Source organism: Seriola lalandi, unplaced genomic scaffold (assembly GCF_002814215.2).
Source record: "Seriola lalandi dorsalis isolate HSWRI2012SDOR001 ecotype SW California unplaced genomic scaffold, Sedor1 jcf7180002054954, whole genome shotgun sequence".
NCBI lineage: Eukaryota > Metazoa > Chordata > Actinopteri > Carangiformes > Carangidae > Seriola > Seriola lalandi.
The window spans coordinates 540,423-559,046 of record NW_019525505.1 but is presented as its reverse complement, the minus strand read 5'-3'; the positions used below and the strand labels follow the sequence as shown (position 1 = coordinate 559,046).

Sequence of the window (18,624 nt, the reverse complement as noted above, 5' to 3'; positions counted from 1 at the left end):
GGGGTGGGGGGGGGGTTGTCTACAGGAGAGAGTCCAGCAGCAGGAAGAATAGAAGCATTTTCAGGTTTCTAATGAGAACAACTGGACTTTTATGTGAAGCATTTGGTTTGGATTATTTCTCTTAGATGAATTTCCAGTCTTGTGTTTGAGCTTCTGTCGAATGAGTTCCAGACACACAGGAATAAAAAAAAAAAAAGACAAAGAGGCAGAGGGACTTTCGAGAGACTCTTGACAGAGTAACCACACTGCTGCAGTAAAGCCTCTCACACACAAAGCAGCTATTGTGGCTGTGTGTGGATTGACAGAACAGTGTGTGTCTGTGCATGAGAGCAAAAAGAAAAGCGGGATTGTTGCATCTTTTATCTTCCATCCAATAAAACTTTTCAAACATCTATAAAAATCCTCTCTGATTCAAACAAAACGCAGCATTGCTTCTTTTTCTGCAGTGAGGTTCAGATGTTCAGCTCTAAACTGGTAGCACCTCCACTCTATCACACTCAGGTCCCATAGCACCTAAATACCTGCAGCACCTCTCACCCTTGGGAGCATCAATTTTCCGTGCAGATACTCACATAAGCCCGTAAAGGAGAGATGTTTTGGATGCCAGCAGAGGGAGGTGGCTTGTCAGGGCTTGAGAAATGGAAGCTGCTGATATTATAACCTGCACCAGACCTCAACACCAGTCGTTAGACCGAGTACCAACTGAAACAGAAACCTGAAAATTTCAAATAAAAAAGCCTTACAAGATTCTTTAGTGTCTCTAAAACTAGCAAAAAAACATCAATTCTGAGGTTTGTCCAGATGTTTACTGACATGTTTTCCTTCCCCAACTGCTGCAGTGTTGTTCAGCTCTTTGTTCCCATTCTGCAGACATTACTATTCTCTGTGCAGTTATTCTAATGTTTCAGACAAGTGCAATATTAAACTGCGAAATTCCTCCATATATTGTTGTATTGTATTGTATATTTCTTTGCATATTTCCTTTTTTAATTTATATATCATATTTTTATATTTCATGTTCATATTTTATCTTTATCTTTATAAACTTATTTCTTATCCTCTATTCTTTGCTGTTACATTTCCATTCTTGAGGGAGCAATTGTAACGTAACCTTATTTCTGAACCCTGGGGATCAATAAAGTATTCTGATCTGATCTGAGTTAATGTTTAATGTTTAAAATAGAGCTGCACAATTAATCAAAATATTATGGAAATTGCAATATGGCCAAAATCACATGGGCTGCCTTTTTTTTGATAAAGGTAAAATGTGTCACAACATTATTGTACATTGTTAGCACCATAAGTGTTGTGGTGCTACAGACACGCTCCAGCTTACAAATCATATTTGGTACAAGACCCAACAAAAATCATATTGTCATATATATATATATATATATATATATAAATGAAAAAATTATCATTCCAACTGAAATCGCAATGTCTGCCAAAATAATAAATAAAAATAATATTTTTTTTTTTGCATATGGTGAAGCCCTCAGTTAAAATGTAACAAAGAGGTAAAAGCACTTTCTCTTTTGTGTTACTAATTGTGTTTTACTTAAAAATGTTAATAAAAAGTCGTCCTACACTTAATAAGAGCAAGTTAACTTTAGTTGCCATTTTTAAGTTGGGACAACTTCATGAAATGAAGTAAACATAATCAAGTGGATACAAAGTCAACGTGACTTAAAACTAATTGTTATTTTTTACGTAGCTTTTTCAAGGCAATCCGTTAGCAATCTGTAAGTAAGATCAATTTGTCCAGTTTTACAGTGTGTTAATGATAGCGGCTGATATATCGGACACACTGGTTGGTACTCAGAGCAGCGCTGTGTTGATATTTCTCTTTTCCCTGTTACTGATAACATGCAGTGATAAACCCGGCCAGTCAGAGCTGATAGGAGTTTTACAATGACAGCTCTGCCGTGAGAAGAGTGCAAGTCCCTGCATTCCTGCTGAGGGCGCGCCCACCCTCCTCACAGACAGGGGGAGCCGCCTCTCTGCGATAACACCGCCCCGACCCCCAGAAACAACAGTCTCCGTCTGCTTGTTCGTCTGTGCAAGTGACAGCATGCGGCGTCGGTCCCGCTGAGGACAGGAATGTGAACCGACACAGGGTCTCATCTGGCTCGCAGCTCCTGATGGGGTTTATGATGGAGGGGTGATGGAATGAAGGTTGGATGGTTCGGGGGAGGAGCTGCTGCCAAGGTGAGGAATGGAAGCCCCGGGGCATTATGGGACGGAGCCAAACTGAAGCTGGCAATGGAAGGAGGAGGAAAGCTCTGCAGTACCACAGAAGAAGACAGAGCGCTGTCTGTAATCACAACTGTGGAATTTATTCCTTTTAAAAACAAATAGAGGTGTAGAAAAAAAAACATGGGAGATGCAGATGGACAAATAAACTCCATGAACCCGAAAGGCAACAACTTTTAAAGTTGTGTTGTCCCTCCATCGCTTTCAGGCTGCATGTGTACTAAAACACAGAATCAGCCACACATGCTGCAGTTATGAAAGTATGGGGCTGGATAATTGCTGGATTTTATGATCTCCTCATGCAACAGCCGAGGCCAATTAATAACAACATAAAACGTATTGCTGAAGACTGTTTGTCTCCCTCTACTGGTGGAGACGCTGCACTACAGCAGTCCGGTCCAGTCCAGTCTGAATACACTCCACTGTAATCCTCTTTAAAGTCTGTCCAGGAGCTGTCAGCCTTCTTCTCTTTGAATCGCGGCTCAGACTACTGTAAGGAAAAGCCCAAGGTCACTCCGCGCCCCCGGCGGTGTTGACTCATGTTTACAGGCCGTCACTACTGATTGTGGGAAGAATGATTTGTGAGAGTGGTTGCCGTGACAACGCAGCAAAAACACACACGCAGTAGCTTTCCCAGAAGAAGTTTTTGGCCCTTAAACCTCAGGAGAACTTTAACTCCAGGAGGAAAAATGAGAGAGGAGATTTTTTCTCACAGCAGTTCAGAGTCAAAGTCAAAGGAAATACAGACGTTTACATGACGTGAGAGAAATGACTGATGATCTGTGTCACGTGATCAGGGGGCGTCGCCAGAGTAAACACACATTAAGTGATGTTTACGTTCGCTTTGATGAGCCTTTCCTCACACACACCGTTTACTCTGCCATTAATGCTTGATGCATTCAAACATCAACAGTGATCATGTCAGCAGGTGTGCTCAGTGAAAATTACTTCAGGCATCCACCTGCATGATCTCTAACTACAGTGTTTACAATACAACGACTAATGACTCATTTTATTGTTGACTAATCTGCCAATTATTTTCTGAATGAACAAATTCATCGTTTGGCTCATCGTAACCTCAGAAAATGGTAAAAAAAAAATACTTCACAAAACAGCTCAAAGATCCCGGGTTGACAGCCACTAAGAAGAAATCCAGTTTAGGATGATAAGGATTATAAGGATTATAAGGAAAACAGAAATATTGAAATCTGAGAAGCTCAATCAGGAGAACGTTTACTTCAAGAAAATCAACTTAAACAATTTACTGATGAACTTTCTGTCAATCAGCTGATGGATGAATGGTCTCAGCTCTATATTATATTATACTATTTGCTCTGGAGAGGAGACAGTAAACAGTGATAATGCTCATATACAATATCTTCTGTTCTGTGTCAACTTCTACAAAAGTGCAATAATAGTTGATAAATTAATAATCAAATACTTTATAAATTTTAAATAACATTAAAATAGGCCTTTATATTAAAAATAATTCCATTATACATGTAGAAACATGTACAGCTATAAAGTCTTTGTGCAACACAGTAGTTTCATGCTTTGTCCCTAATGAATAAATAAATAAATAAAGCAAGTAAGTAAGTAAGTAAGTAAGTAAGTAAGTTGAACAAAGCTTTGCTCAGAAACCCCCTGGACTCTTTTGACCCTCGGGGCTCTCTGTACTGTTGTGGGTGGAGGCACAGAAAAGGTTAATATCATCACCATCAGCAGCCCCTCCCAACCCGAGCCTCCTCCAGTTACAGCCGCTGAGAGATGGAGACGGCGGCTGAGCGCGCGGACCTACCTGCGCAGCACATGCGGCTGTACAGATGAGAGCCCACCTCCCCGCAGCTCATTTCGTGGATGTAATTAGTTCTTCGGTATATGAGTTCCCGCTCCGAGCCTCCGTACCAGGACGGCACGGCAGCGCGCATCGTCTCCTCCGCTCCGGCCATCCCGCTGTGTGTGTTCGCCCCCGCGCGTTAACGCACCTAGTCCCGGGACTTTCTGGGAAAACGCCCCCCCGATTCGCGTATTTTTCTCTCGTGTGTGGAAACAGCCCTCAAAACTTTCCGCTCTCCTCTATCCGAACCACATGGAGGAGAAATCACACACACTCACACACACACACACGGAGGGTCGGATCAGATTGCAGACACTTTGACAGAGGCCCAGCCCCCTTCTGTTTTGTTTAGTGAGATGAAGTGGAGAGCTGTGCGCCATCCTCCTCCTGCTGTCGCCTTCGTGCGTCGCGCGTAACGACGACTTGTGCCATTAAAGCGCGCGGAGGGACATCCCACTACACGCTACACGCTCCGTCTCTATTTTAACATGTGTGATATCTGTGCCTCTCCCAGAATTACATAACACCCCCTCCCCACTCCACCCTACCCCCCACCCCCACGGGCCCTTAATGCAGAGCAGAATAACTTCTGAGGGCATGATAACTCCACTGATATCTGATGATGACGGACGCGTCTTTCTGTTGTCTCTCCGTGGACACTGACTGTTCACAGAGGGACACAGTGCAGCTCTGACACGGCGTTTCCCGCGGTGATAATTCATCACTTTCCCTCCACATCCACAACAGCTGCTGCTAATAAATAACTCAGACAGAGGAGTCTTGTTTTCTTTCTTTCTCTGCTCAAATTCCTCACATTCAGCAGGAGGAAGTGATAAAGCACAAACCTCTGTGTCCATAAATACAGTTTAGTACAGTTGTGGAACAAACATTCCCGAAAGTTCAGCAAGATAAAAGATCACATACATATATTGCAGTGTGCATCTGTGCACACACACAGTATGAACTCGTGTTTCTTCATTAAAGGTCTTCATGAACTATTCAGCGAACTATATCTAAAGGTTTGTTAAGAGGGAGTCAAAATACATTCAGTGTGTTCAAGCCTACGGATTTAATGTAGTTTGCACTTCTTTACGGATGTCAGTTAAAAAAAAAAGGAACAGGTTTGTGTCCCTTAACAACTATATTCAAATGATGAATGAGATCAGATGTGAATAATCCTCTGAGTCACAGCAGCGTTATTCAACTACATTCAAATGTTACGGCAAACCCAAGGTCTGTGTTTAAGAGCAGGAGAAGTGACGTTAGCTTCTGAAATATTAACAATTATGAATGAATGAATGAATGATCAAAGATTAAATCTCTAATTAAATATGTGTCTTTAATCTTAAAATAACTCAAGCCTGACTGACTGGGGGTGGTGTGTGTGTGTGTGTGTGTGTGTGTGTGTGTGTGTGTGTGTGTGTGTGTGTGTGTGTGTGGGGGGGTTATATGAATTGTATGACTACTAATCTTTACCCCTAATGTGTTTTATGTTGGCGTTGGTTGTTGTGAAGGGCATGTCGGGACATGGTGGGTGTGCATTGTTCCAACACCGTGTCCTTCAATGACAACATGTTTTTTTGACTGTTCAGTCGCAGCAGAGCAGAACTGTCCTCCCTCCTCCAGTCTCTTATTACCGCCACAGTGAAAGGAGACAGGAAAGTGAGTCACAGCTGCACAACACCAGCCAAAAAATCTGAACCCAATCCTGCAGGGTGTTGTATGTGGCATGTGGTTCAGCAGAGACGGTCTGCTGGGTCGTCGGTGAACACTGCCGCACGCTTGGGTGCGGCTTCCTTAATGGATTAGACATATTCAGAGTCAAGGCCGGCGCTGAGACGTTTCTAATCTTTCCAGTCTTCAGAGAGATTCACACTAAATCATTAACGGAAATCTCAAGTCAGAATAAGAATAAGAGTGAAGCACAGCAATGGGCGGCGTCGCGACGCGTTCAAAGTCAACAGGAGCGTGTAACAGAACTCTTAACGGTCTATAGTTTATAGAAACACATAATGACTCTTTAATTATCTGCGCTCCCACACGGAGCTCAGATTCCCTCCATGTCCCGAGGATCAGCGTGAGGCCTCGTGAAGGAAAACCCAAAGGCCTCCTCCTCCTCCTCCTCCTCCTCCTCCTGCGGTTTGTTATGGCTGTAACCAGGAAACGCAGTCCACCGTCCCCAGTGTCAAGTTTACCACCGTGAGCCAGCCGACATGCGTGCGGCGCTCCCTGAGCTTTTTTTAAACCTGGCACTGGGTAAAATCCCTTTTACCTACTTTCACCTTCCCACTGTGTCAAAGGCACCTTGCTGCTCAACAAGTCGTGTCCTTACATTCAGCGTGCGGCGCTGCAGGTGTTTGATTAGCACCGGGCCTGTAATGTAAACAGTGACCACACGTGCAGGAGGACAGAGATCAATGACTCCTCCCCCCCCCCCACCACCCTCTGTTAAAGATACACCATTAAAGTTCAGACAGATGCCGGGAAGAGGGAATATGAGCGTTGCTGATGTACAGGCTGCAGAGTCACTGTCTGCACTGCTGCAGGTTCAGAGCTGAATGCAGATTTCCTCACATGCAAAATGGCTGGGATATTGACAGAAGGTAGAGATAGCACGTCGCCTACCTCTCTAGTTTAATGTTTGCCCTCGATTTACCAGTCAAACTACTCTCCCGGGCCACCAGCCTTCATCTGACAGTATGTCAGCTGACTTTACAGGATACAGGATACATGTACATGTCGTGTTATAGAGGCGAGTTGGATAAATCTGTCGGTAATTATTATAATATCTTAGCACAAGGTGGGGCTTAGCGAATATTGGCCATAACTCATTAACCATTTGTCCAATCGTCATAAAACCTCGTAGATATCTTCAGGCAGTGATTGCGACTTGGTCTAAGAAAGTATTTTGAGCCCCGCCCATAGGGGGGCGCCACGAATACCAAAAATGGACGTACCTCGCAACCTGGTGGACAGAATCTCGCTAAATTCGGTACACTGTTCAAGTATTGACCAAAATCTGAAGTGCCATATTGATTCCTGAAAGTGGGCGTGGCCTGTTGATCAACTTAAGCCTCTTTGCACAATTTGCAGTGAGCTGGAACGAGCCAGAGACACGGCAACTGGGCTAAAAGCAAATACTTCACAATGAATATGGTCTCATTTGGCCTGATGAAGCTATAATGAAGGGTCCTATTGACTTCAAATTTAACTTGCACCTGCAAGGCCCTGTCTCTGTTAGGACAGAGACCACCTCGACGGATTCTTAACTAATTTGCATAATTAAGAAGAGGTCTGCTGACTCTCTCTGTTGAGCGCTAGAACCCGCGAATGATATAATCTAAGTTGTTTTTGCTTTTGTTCTTTGATTTGCATATTAACACTTCTGTGTCTGACGACTTGCTGCTGCTGTGAAAGTTGCTCGTCCTGCCATACCAACCTCAGGCAGGTCACTGTTGTGAAAACTCCTCTTATCTACTCGAGGCGTGTCCTCCTCGTCTTCCTGTGAAAGGGATTTTATGACGAGACTGCTGGGAGTGATCAGGTAAAAGTGCAGAGCCTGGCTCCGCTCCATGCAGCGTATAATGTAGCTCAAGGCTGTGTCATTGTTTCAGGCAGTTTCCTTGTCTCTAGTGAAGTTGTTGGACTCTTTCAGAGCCTGGTGGTTAAACTGGTTTCTCATGAGACAGAAGAAAACCTGTCCTTTATCCGCACCTGCAGACTAGTCAGTCAGTCAGACTGTAATTTACCTGAGGGCGTGTCGCCTGCAGAGGTGCGTTTGACAGCCGCCATTGTGACAAGCTGTGTCAACATTAAAAATGGGCCCTCGGTGGGGTGTGTCTGCTGACACTGAACGCAACTGATGATGCCTGAAGGTTAACTTCAGCCTCATCACAGTGTAATTCTTTTATCTCTGGCAGCACATGGTCGCTGTGTGAAGAGGATGTGCTTCAGTTTTAAGAGGGGAAACATTCCTGGGAGAAACCGGCCAAACAAGCACATTAACAAAACAGGAGTATCAACATCCGAAACTCAAGATGCTCTGAATAACTTAAAGAGCAACACCACTAACGACACATCGCACAAAGTGATGGAGTATTTTTTCTAAAAAGTCACTATTCGGGGAAAAAGCTCCTCAGCAGAGGAGCAGAGCTGGAGCTGAGGTCTGCACATCAGCAACTCTGACCAAGCCAAAACCAGAACACGTCAGCTCCGACGTCATCAGATTACAGTCAGCATTTACAGGGTTAACTGCAACATCTCCACAACACAGGAAGCCGAGACGTGTGAGGGAAAAAAAACGAGGGGGGAGTGAGGAAGAGAGAGGAAGGAGAGTACGCCACAAAAAAACACAGAGGACCGAGAGAGAGAGCAGAGACGACAGACGAGGACAGACGGAGAGAAAAACCTCTGATCTACCTTTCTTCTAAAGACAGTCCCGTCACCTCTCAGCGAGGGGGAGGTGGGGGGGGGCGGGTCCAGCTGTTCTTACCTTGCTTCTTGCGTATTCTCCACTGCCAGACCGCGATCAAGGTAACAATGTGTCCCACAACCACCAGGGTTGGGAACACATTTCCAGGGGGGCTTGTCGGCATCGGGCCTGGTACAAAGTGGAGAGTCCCGGGGAGCTGACAACAGGTGGGAGGGCTGGGGAAGGGGAGGAGGTGGTGGTGGTGGTGGTGTTGGTGGGGGTTAAAGGTGAAGGGGGAGTGGAGGGAGGAGGGGAGTGGGGGAGGGGGCGCCTAGGGGTGTGCTGCCATCCCGGATTTTAAAGACCAGCGCTGCAGCCAAGTTGTCCGTGACTTTTACAGGAGAGAGAAGAGCGAATGAGCTCACCCCTCCCTCTCCTCTCTCCTCTGTGACTCAGGACTCTCGCTCAAGTGGCCAATCTCTCGCTCCCTCCCTCCCTCCCCCTTTGCCCCTGTACTTTAACAGTTCCTCTCTTTCTTCTCTATCCACTCCTCTGTTGTATAAAGTTGCGCTTATTTTTAAAATCAGAGATGAGTGTCCCCCCTGCTCCTCTGACCTCCTGCTCCTGTCCGACAGGAGAGACTACAGCTGACTGCTCTCCTCGCTCTCCTCGCTCTCTCGCTGCAGCCTGTCTGCAGGAGTTAATAATATATGAGGCTGTTTTGTGTGTGACACACACACGCAGGCGCGCGCACACACACAAACAAACACACACACTCACTCAGGTCAGCCTTGATAAGAGGCACAACTGAGTGCGAGTGCGATTCCACTTTGAGCCAGAGTCAAAGTTTCCAGCTCACTCACTCCATAGGATTTTCTTTGCAGTTATTTTCCATTATGGTTTGCAAGTCACAGACCATCCAAGCCCCGCCCCCCCCCTCCTTCTCCACATGTTTATACTGCAGCCATGCCTCCACATTCTATTTTTCCCCTCATAAAAGAAAAGTCACCCACTCACTATCAATTCCTCCTCATTATGTAACTTCACATTGCTAATTGCTTCCTTACGTTTGGCCAGCGTTCCCAGCGCCTATAATCTTCCCAGAAACCGAGTTTAACTGGATTCAGTTTTACCACCAACCGGTTCTGAATCTCTAAAATACCAACTGGGTTTTTTTCTTTTCTTTAACCCTTAAATCAGAAAGTGCTTCTCATGTTTCCTCAGGACAGGCCCTGTCATTTAAACAGTGAAGCGCCTGGAGGGAAATTTTCTCCTCAAACGGGACGGAGCCCCCCCCCTCTCTGACAATGCCACTTACAACTCAGTGATTTCAACGTGTTCAAACCCGTCAATCAGCCTATTTTAACAACTGCTTCTTGTCACGATATGACCATCAGTGAATACCTCTGTGAGCGCTTCACCTGCGCCTCAGGATTAAAGCAACGTGCCTTTTGTTTTCAGTGTAAGCTCGCAGTGTAGCGCTCTGCTGCGGAGGCTGTAGAAACACACACCTAACACCTGTCTGCATCACCGGCGAGACTTCAGAAGCATCTCGCTGTGGGCAAAACGGCATCACACACAGCGTCTCTGTTGTCAGGACATCGAGCGGCAGAAACAGTGTCACGCGGAAACCCAACACCGAGACACAGGTCATGATCACGGACTGACGGCAACGTGACGCTGCGTGCCGACCGTGCTCCACAAAACAAGCAGAAATAGATCTTACAGCACAGACCTCAACCCTTTGAATTCAGTGTCAGCTTAGAAACATTCAGGCCTTTGACAGAGTCAAAAATAAAAGTTTAGTTGAATGAATGAAAAAATCTAAAGTTGCCTCCAGCTAATTTCTCCTTCGAGTTACTTAACAGTGTTGCACAAAATCTCTTAAAAGGTTTCCTGCTCAGGGAAAAGTTTACAGCAATGAAAGAGATTTTACAGCAATAAAATTGAACTGTTTCCATGGAAACTGTTGATTTGCTGCCTTTGGCACTAGTGATTCTAAGTGACTCCTGAAGTTTAAGGCTGAGATAAGGAGAGAAACATTTTAAGGAGAAGACTTAAGGTGTTTTGTGAAACAAACCGTAACTCAGACTTTAAGGAAAATCTTAACTCGAGGTGTTTTCTGCAACTGGCCACTAGCAGTTGAAATCAGAAGCAAAAGCACAAAGAAGAAGAGAATTCAAAGAAGAGAGGCTCATTGTGACGGAGGGATGATGGTTGGCAGTTCATCCTGGGTGAAACTTTACATGATCCCAGTTTGAAAACATCAGCGTCTTAAAAACCGACAGCTCAAACTGCAAATGAGTTTCAGCGTTAGTTTCAAGATGGAGCAGAGGGAATAAAACCAGTGGAGCAGTTCAGATTCAGATGTCTGCAATAAACTCATTCCTCCACTCCTTCATGGGAGGAGTCGACCCACTCCCCCTCTCTTCACATGGTATGTGTTTGCTCAATGACTCCCATATTGTGGTACATGCTCCGCACACTCACACATAGCCAATGCAGTTAAATTTCACAAAACGACACAGTCTGATGAATAAAAAGTCTGTTAGATTTCAGTCAAATGCCTCAGTCATTAAGATTTCCCTCAGAGCAACAGGCAGGTAAACCATGGAAGGAATGTCACAAGTTTTTAATCTACAAACTTCTAACTATAGTGATGCTGGGAGCTGCAGTGACCCTGTCCTCTGATGGCATAAAAAACGAAGAATCTAAACTCTACTTCATTTATTCCTGTTGTAGCATCACCAACCGATGAAGAGTCTAAAATCACACATTCCTGTAGAGAACTCAAACCTACCGTCTCGTGGTCGTGAGCAGAGACAACAGCATAAGTCCATCTTCACTCAGCGTCTCCACAACTTTTAGAGAAAAATACTGAACTGCCAAGGAGTCAAATCTGACCTCACGACATTGTGTTCTGATCAAAACCAGGGGGGCGTGCTGCTGAAAAAGCACGAAAAAAAAAGAAGAAAAAAAAAGGAGAACCGGAGGCTCGGCTGGGGAGTAAAAAAAAAACTAGACAGCTCTGCGAGTTTGATTTAATTTGTGAGGCTTTCCTCAGTGGAAACAGCATCTCATGCGTGGTGGTTTCTGACGAGCGCCACTGGATGGAATCCATGTGCAGGGCTGCAGAAACTCCCAGGGACACATTCACTTTTTCTTACAGGATTTAAACAAAGAGCGGAAAATGTGATTTTTGCCAGCGAGCTACCGTAACAAAGGCTTCACTGTGGAAGCTGTAAAAAAAAAAAAAAAAAAAAAAAAAGCTGTAGACAGTCAGTTGTGCCCCCCGTGTCCACAGGATGTGGATCGTATTGTATGGCTGCCACAACAATGGCTTTGATTTAAAGCTAAAACAATAAAAGCTGGGACATTCTGCTTGTTATAAAATAACCCTGCTATTAGTCATATTAATACACACACAGCGCTGGATGGATGTTAAGCTTCTTTTTGGCCAATTTATGATACACTCGAGACAAACCGTGATAAAAAACTTAGTGGATTAATTACTTAAATGACGAAACATTGTGCACAATTTAAGTCATTTATAAAAATAAATAGAAAAGAGAATTCACTGGTACCAACTTCTCACACACAAGGATTCACGCTTTCTGTTTTATGTAACTGTAATTTGAATATAGTCGGGGGTTTGCAAATTCATCAGACATGCAAACAGTTTGACAGTTTCCCTACTAGGAACTTGTTTTTAGACTTTTTATGACATTTTCTAAATGTATAGACTATGTAGATTAACTGATGATGAAATAATTCCGACTTTCAGCCTCAAAGATCAGTAACGATGTGTCTAAAATGACGGTCGTGTCTATTCAAGGCAACACACAGTCCGTGTGTTAAAGGCATGTTATTGATGCAGCTGTACATCACTCCTGAGCCGACCCGGGCCTCTTACTTCGCTGCGATGCCAGACATTCACCATTCACCCATAACTGTCTTGTGCGGGGGGGGGCGTGGAGCAGCCAGTCAGGGGCCGTCCTGACTGCCCACACCCCCCTGGATTTAACACCCAGGAACATGATCCAGGATCTGCCAGGCAGCGTGGGTGGTGTCTCACTCAAGGTCCTCAGTGTAAAGTTATGAACTATAATTTGCTTCAGTCTCATTCTCTAAATAAACACTTGTGCTGTACATGCGGGATCAGAGCAAACCAGACACGGAGCGGGTCTGTTTGTAAAATAACTTTAAGGGTCATCACAGACATTGTGTTGCAGCGTTATCACAGACACAAAGAGCCTGTCCCGGTCTGTTATCTGATCCACAGACAGAGAGAGAGACACACCCATACCTGCCTCACCCTCTCTGGTCCTCCACACCAGCTCTCCACTCGCTCTGTAAAGTACTTCTGTGCTGACACCTTTTGGTAAGAAGACAGAACTGTTCCAGTAACAAAGCGTCCTACCTTGGCCGTGTTGAATCAAAGCCTCCATGAAGTCTCTAGTATAATTCACTTCCATCGCAGCTCAAAGTGGTTTTCCTGTTGTTTTCTCTTTGTCACTCTGTCACTATGTAATAAATGGAGACCATAGTACTGAACTGCGAGACAGCAGGTTAGCAGGTCTGTGCGCTGCTGAGCTGCTTTTCCATTCAAATACAGTAAGGTCTTTTTAAATGTTGGGGTTTATGTTCATGGCAGGCTGGGCTAAAACACTGAAGGGCAGATGAAAGGTGGCAACTGCCACATGTTCTCATCTGGACTGCTTCGCCCTTCTCGTGGAGGCACAGGCAGGAAAAGCTGAGCGTGGCTTAATTGGACTCACATTTCCCATTCTCCGGTTAGTCATGTATCAGCCCTGACAATGGAAAGTTTTTGGGGCAGACTGCGAGTTAAGGTAAAGCCTGGCAGTGTAACATGTGGCTTACGCAGAAGCACTGATCTTCATCGAGCTAACGTCCTCTGTAAGTCTTCATTAATGTTTATGTGGACAATGGTACATGTTCTGTAACGTGAAGAGAAGATATCGACTGCGTATTCTTCATCCAAACATGCAGGATGTGCATGTAAATGATGAGCTGTACGGTGGCAGGACAGTATTTAGAGCAGATGACTTTTCCCCAGCAGAGGGCAGAATTACCTCCATCAGTCATTCATATTCATAGACTGATTTATAGACTGAAGTGAAATCTCAAATTTGATCGAAATAGCTACAAATTTGTCCTTGTATGTAACTACAGTGGCCACTAATGACAATTCACATACACAGGAGAAAGTACAAACATGAAGGGAAACATACTCTAAATCCAGGAATGATACAAATAAAATAATAATAATAAATAAAGTCTGTTATCATCATTATTATTATTACAATTATTATTATTATTACAAATACATGAAAAAAAACACACATGCAACAAGAATTCCAACAGTGGAAGTGCAAAAGGGAATGATGGGCTCAGATACTTTTTTTTTCTACATTAAAAATTTAGAAAAAAAATGAAGTGTTTATGAACGTATAGCAGTGACTATAGTAAAAAGACACACTTTATCCGATTTGTAATGCATACGAAAAAATAAAGAGAAACTGACTACTGCCCGCACGACCTCTGTTTATTTTCATTTATCTGTATTGAAATCTGGTGATACTGTTTATCTGTATATGTAAGAACCTAAGTGTGCAAAGAGGCAGCATATTTATTAGTAGCCGTAGGAGTATTTATTATGTATTCAGCTTTATCCTCAGACAAATGTGCAGCAATAAATATCATCCTTTCAACTGATATCGAAACACTAAAGACAAAGGGCCAGCAGTACCAATCAATCTCCAAAGGGCCGGCTGGGACGAGGCTGCCTAAGATCCCGAGGGTGACATTGCTAGACTGCGAGCTGCTGGGATGATAGCTGCTAATGATAGGGACCATGGATGTAAATGAGCATTTTTGCTACAACCCTATACTGATGTTCATTAACATGCATTGTCTCTATTAATTAAACAAACTAATAAATAAATACATCTCTAGATTTGGAGCATTTTTCCCTTAATGTTTGTGCTTTTTCATTTGTATGTTTTTGCTCCTCAGGGGCCGCCATGTTTAATTCTGCACAAGCCATGAAAGTTCCAGCTCATTAATTCTTAGTAGTAAAAATGCCTCATATCTACAAAATACCTACAAAATGTTATACTACCTAACTTGTGTTATTAAGGTTGCTCGAAGTATAACTGCCTACATCTGTACTTGCGAGCTAGTGTACATCAGCATTAAAACACTAATGATCATAAATGAACTCGCAGGTCAAAGCTCTCTGTTTCATTTTGCCCCTAAACATCTCCCAGGAGGCGGTGAAGATGAAACACAGCAGACTCACAGGATCACGGGCCACATTAACATCAAAGACAGCGAGGTCTAATTGTGCAGCTCAGATTCCTGATTTGAGCACAGAAAGTGGCAGAAAAGAGACATCAGCTTTTCTCATTTGCCAGGGTGTTTTATTTGTCTTTTTTTTTTTTTTTTGGTAAGTCAGCCTCATTTAGTTGCTTTGTGATATTCAGAAAACTTAAAATTTATAATTTGCCATGAGAGCCAGCCACGGGTTGGCACAGTTCTTCATGCATCCAGTAAAATGACAGCTAATTGGCCATGTGGCTGTCATTTAGACTGTATGGAAAACAACAAGGCCATCGCTTGTATCATTAGAAGATTAAATTATACCCCTCCCTCCCTGGCAAAAGCAGCACCCATAGAAACGCCCAGAGAGCCTCTACTGCAGATTAGTCGAAAGAGGAGGAAACAGATAAAGAGGAAAAAGGAAGAAGTACTAAGACAAACCTTCTAGGAAGTCAGACCAGACCCTCTGAGTCTCCTGATCCTTCTCAGGACCCTCTGTGAGGAAGACCCTGTCTCCCTGAAGCACAGAGGTCTTCAGGGCAGTAACTGGACATTCTGAAGGGTCTACAGGGTCGAGACAGTCCGCCTCAGAGTCTGCTCTGGATAAGGTCTCTGAGGCGACCACAAACTGAGAGTCAGCTCTTGTAGAGATGGTCTTCTCCATGACTTTCTCATTATTATCAACATCGGCAGAGTCGTAGTCCAACACTCTTTCCTCTGTCAGGTCTCTGAACTTGTTTGTGGCTGTTGATGTAGAGGTCGGTGAGTCGTGGTCAGGATCCGACTCAGGGGTCTTAGATTTGGTTACGGGGCCAAAGACCTCAACATTCAGCAACTTCATCATCTCAAACTTCTCAACAAGATCTTCAGTCACCACATCAGCTTCCTCAAGAACACACTGTTGCTCTTCCATAGGGAAGGTTTGTTGATCCACCACCACACGTTTACCAGGTTCATCCTCAGGTACGGCCTCTCCAAGTACCTCCAAGGCTCGATTCAAGGTTCCTCCTCTCGCCACAGACTCTTCTGCAGGCTTCTTAACCATAGCCTCACCTATCTTGACACAATCTTGAGAAGTTGCAGGGGGTTGAGCAGCAGTCACCTTGACTAAATCCTGCAGCACTTCCTCCACTGGGGCAGTAGGAGCCGACATGTCTTTGGAGATCTTCGGTACCGCTGGAGAGGAAACAGGGTCTAAACAAGGTGGTAGCTTGTATCTAATGGCTCTGTCCTGACAAACTGATGCGTTACAGTGATAGGAACCTCTGAAGTTTTCTGGAGGCCTCTCAGATTGTTCTCTCTCTTCTCCGACTCTCTTGTGGCGGTAAATGTGCCTGCCTATGACGTCTTCCTGGCTTCCTCTTCCAGCCCGGGGTTTCATGATGTACGACGCGGGGCCTTTCACTGTCTGGACTTGAACAGAAGAGGACGCAGGGCGGCGAACGTGTCGAAGGGTTGCAGGCATTATGTCCTGCGGCAGGTGCAGGTAGTCACGCAGGTAAGCAGCTCCTTCATTGTTAAGGTAGTAATAGGCGTGTTTCCAAGCCACAGTCTCCCTGACGTATCCTTTAGATTTGAGAGAAGCCATGGCGCGAATCACTTTGAGGTTGCTCACTGCCATGACGTCAGGGTGCATGGACTGAGGACGCTTGTCGTTCTTGGCCACAATGACACCATCTCTGAAGAGTCGCTCATAGATCGCCCTCAGGTCGGCCAAAGGCATCACCATTCCAGCCACCATGTTGACTCCTTTAGTTTTCTTTCAGGCCTTTCTGGGAATTTCTTCTTTAAATATCTCTGACTGCAGCCACTTTAGCACAAAGTATTTTCATGCAGTAACATCTCACAAACAAAAATTGTTAAAACTCTTTCCCTCTGCATCGGCTTTGCTTCCCTGGGATAAAGGGTTTATCTACCCATTGTCACCATGAGTCAGCATGTAGAAACAGTGATGCTCACAACCCCTCCTACCTTTGCCCAGTCCTCAGTCGAAAGAGAAACAGTGTGGACGAGAGGCGAGGGGGAAGGAAGGAGGAGAGTCGGAGGGGGTGTGTGCACACGAGATGCGAAGAGAAACCAAAAGGATCAGTGGGAGCTGAGTGGAGGGAGGTTTGTATCCTGTGAGGCTGCTGGGCATCACTGCTTCAAACCCACCAACACCTCGTCAACCGGAACGTGCATCCATTTGATCGTTTGCATCCTCAACTGCTGGTTATTCCAGTTCTCAGCTGGTGACTAAATGGGGCCGGGCCTTTTGCTGTGAGAGACTAAGTCATTTGAGTCTTTTAAATCTCTTCTTAAAACATTCTTTCATCAGAAAGCTTTTATGAATGTTTGATGTGTTTTTTTTTTTATTTTCAGATGATTTGTGATGTGTTTTTTTGTAACTTTGATAAAAAAGTACTATATGAATAAAGTTTATAATCATTATTATTATTGTTATTATACACACTTGTCGACACATGTAGCCTATAGATTGCTCTTTCGCAAATATAAGTTCCCTTTATGTAACCAGTAAGAACTATGGAAACAATGTAGTTCCAGTTCTTATTTTTACTGGTCTTCATATCGCTGACACCAATAATTAGTTAGATAATTAGTTAACTAATATCTACTGATTTAGTTACAGAGGGATGAAATCTGTTTAGTATATTTTCAACACTGGTATCCAATCACTGGGGACCTCCAATACGGACACCAAACAGAAATAGGTCACCTAAACTCCTCAGAATATGTGTACATCTATCAGTGGAAACACTGAGACTACAACTCACTGGAGCACACCAGTAATAACACGGAACACCTGCTGTAAGGATATGAAAACCTTTAGGTCACTGGAAAGAGGTTTCTACTGGTGAAGAATAGTTCATCTTTACGTCAGGTGCTGAGCGATCGGTGAGACCCAAACACTCTAATAATAACCGACAGAATGAATCACATAGGCAACGAAATAATGCAGACATTACACCCTGCCTGTCTATGGTACACGACCGAGGAAGTAATGTGCACAGATCCAGCTTCATGATGAATATTCAATAAAAACAGCTGCTGCACCTGCAGAACCCAACACATCTGCTCAAATAAGATGTGTATATTTAAATAACATGCCTGATATGATGTGTACAACGTGACCCTCACTGTGACCCCCGTCAGTGGGCCTGAAGCCAGACACCCCACTGAGACACTAGTGAGCGATGACCCGACCATCTGGAAGACATATAGGACTCGATTTCATAACAACCTCTTGACACCTTATTGGATTTCACATCTGTCATGTGCACATAGCTACAGTACATAACGATATTTCAGTTTGAAAAAAATGTTACATTAACAGCAAATATTGTCCATATTAATGACTTATTTCTTAAATCAAGTGAATTCATTTACTAACAGAGTGAGATCATTATAGCTCCCTCTGATACAAGTCAACAATCTCAGTAGTTTTTGAGAACTAAAATGTTATTAGCGCCTTAAACGCCAATGTTTTGTTTCGAGATTTAAAAAACACAAAATTTACAAAACAAAAGTCAGACTGAGAAATTCTAATATTGTAAAATAAATAAATAATCATAACAATAAAAATTGTAAATATTGTAAGAAAGTGGAATAATCTCTCTCCAACTGCAGAATTCTGTCTATTTTCTATAAAATACAATGTATATTATTTGGAGAGTGGGATATTTTTTTGCAGTTTTTTAAATGACTGATATTAAAATAGAACATTATACTTATTTTAAAAAATGGCATCTAGCGAGTTGCTGGCTTTATTAATAATATTTTG

The 18,624-nt window shown here is 43.8% G+C and overlaps 1 protein-coding gene across 8 annotated transcripts in view; it reads right to left on the bottom strand.

Moving 5' to 3' along the window:
* Positions 1 to 18,624, bottom strand: part of pleca (plectin a) — a 91,511-nt gene that overhangs the window by 41,217 nt on the left and 31,670 nt on the right. For 2 of the 8 annotated variants that reach the window (XM_023394917.2, XM_023394919.2), the window contains exon 1: positions 8,583 to 8,748. The exons of 2 other annotated variants lie outside the window; for them this stretch is intronic. In XM_023394917.2, coding sequence (XP_023250685.1) covers positions 8,583 to 8,685 — 103 coding nt within the window. In that variant the 5' untranslated portion in view covers positions 8,686 to 8,748. Of the gene's footprint in view, positions 1 to 4,051; positions 4,350 to 8,582; positions 8,749 to 11,301; positions 11,383 to 18,624 lie in introns of those variants that run through there. 4 more of the 8 variants (XM_023394922.2, XM_023394911.2, XM_023394912.2 and 1 more) reach the window with 4 other exon arrangements.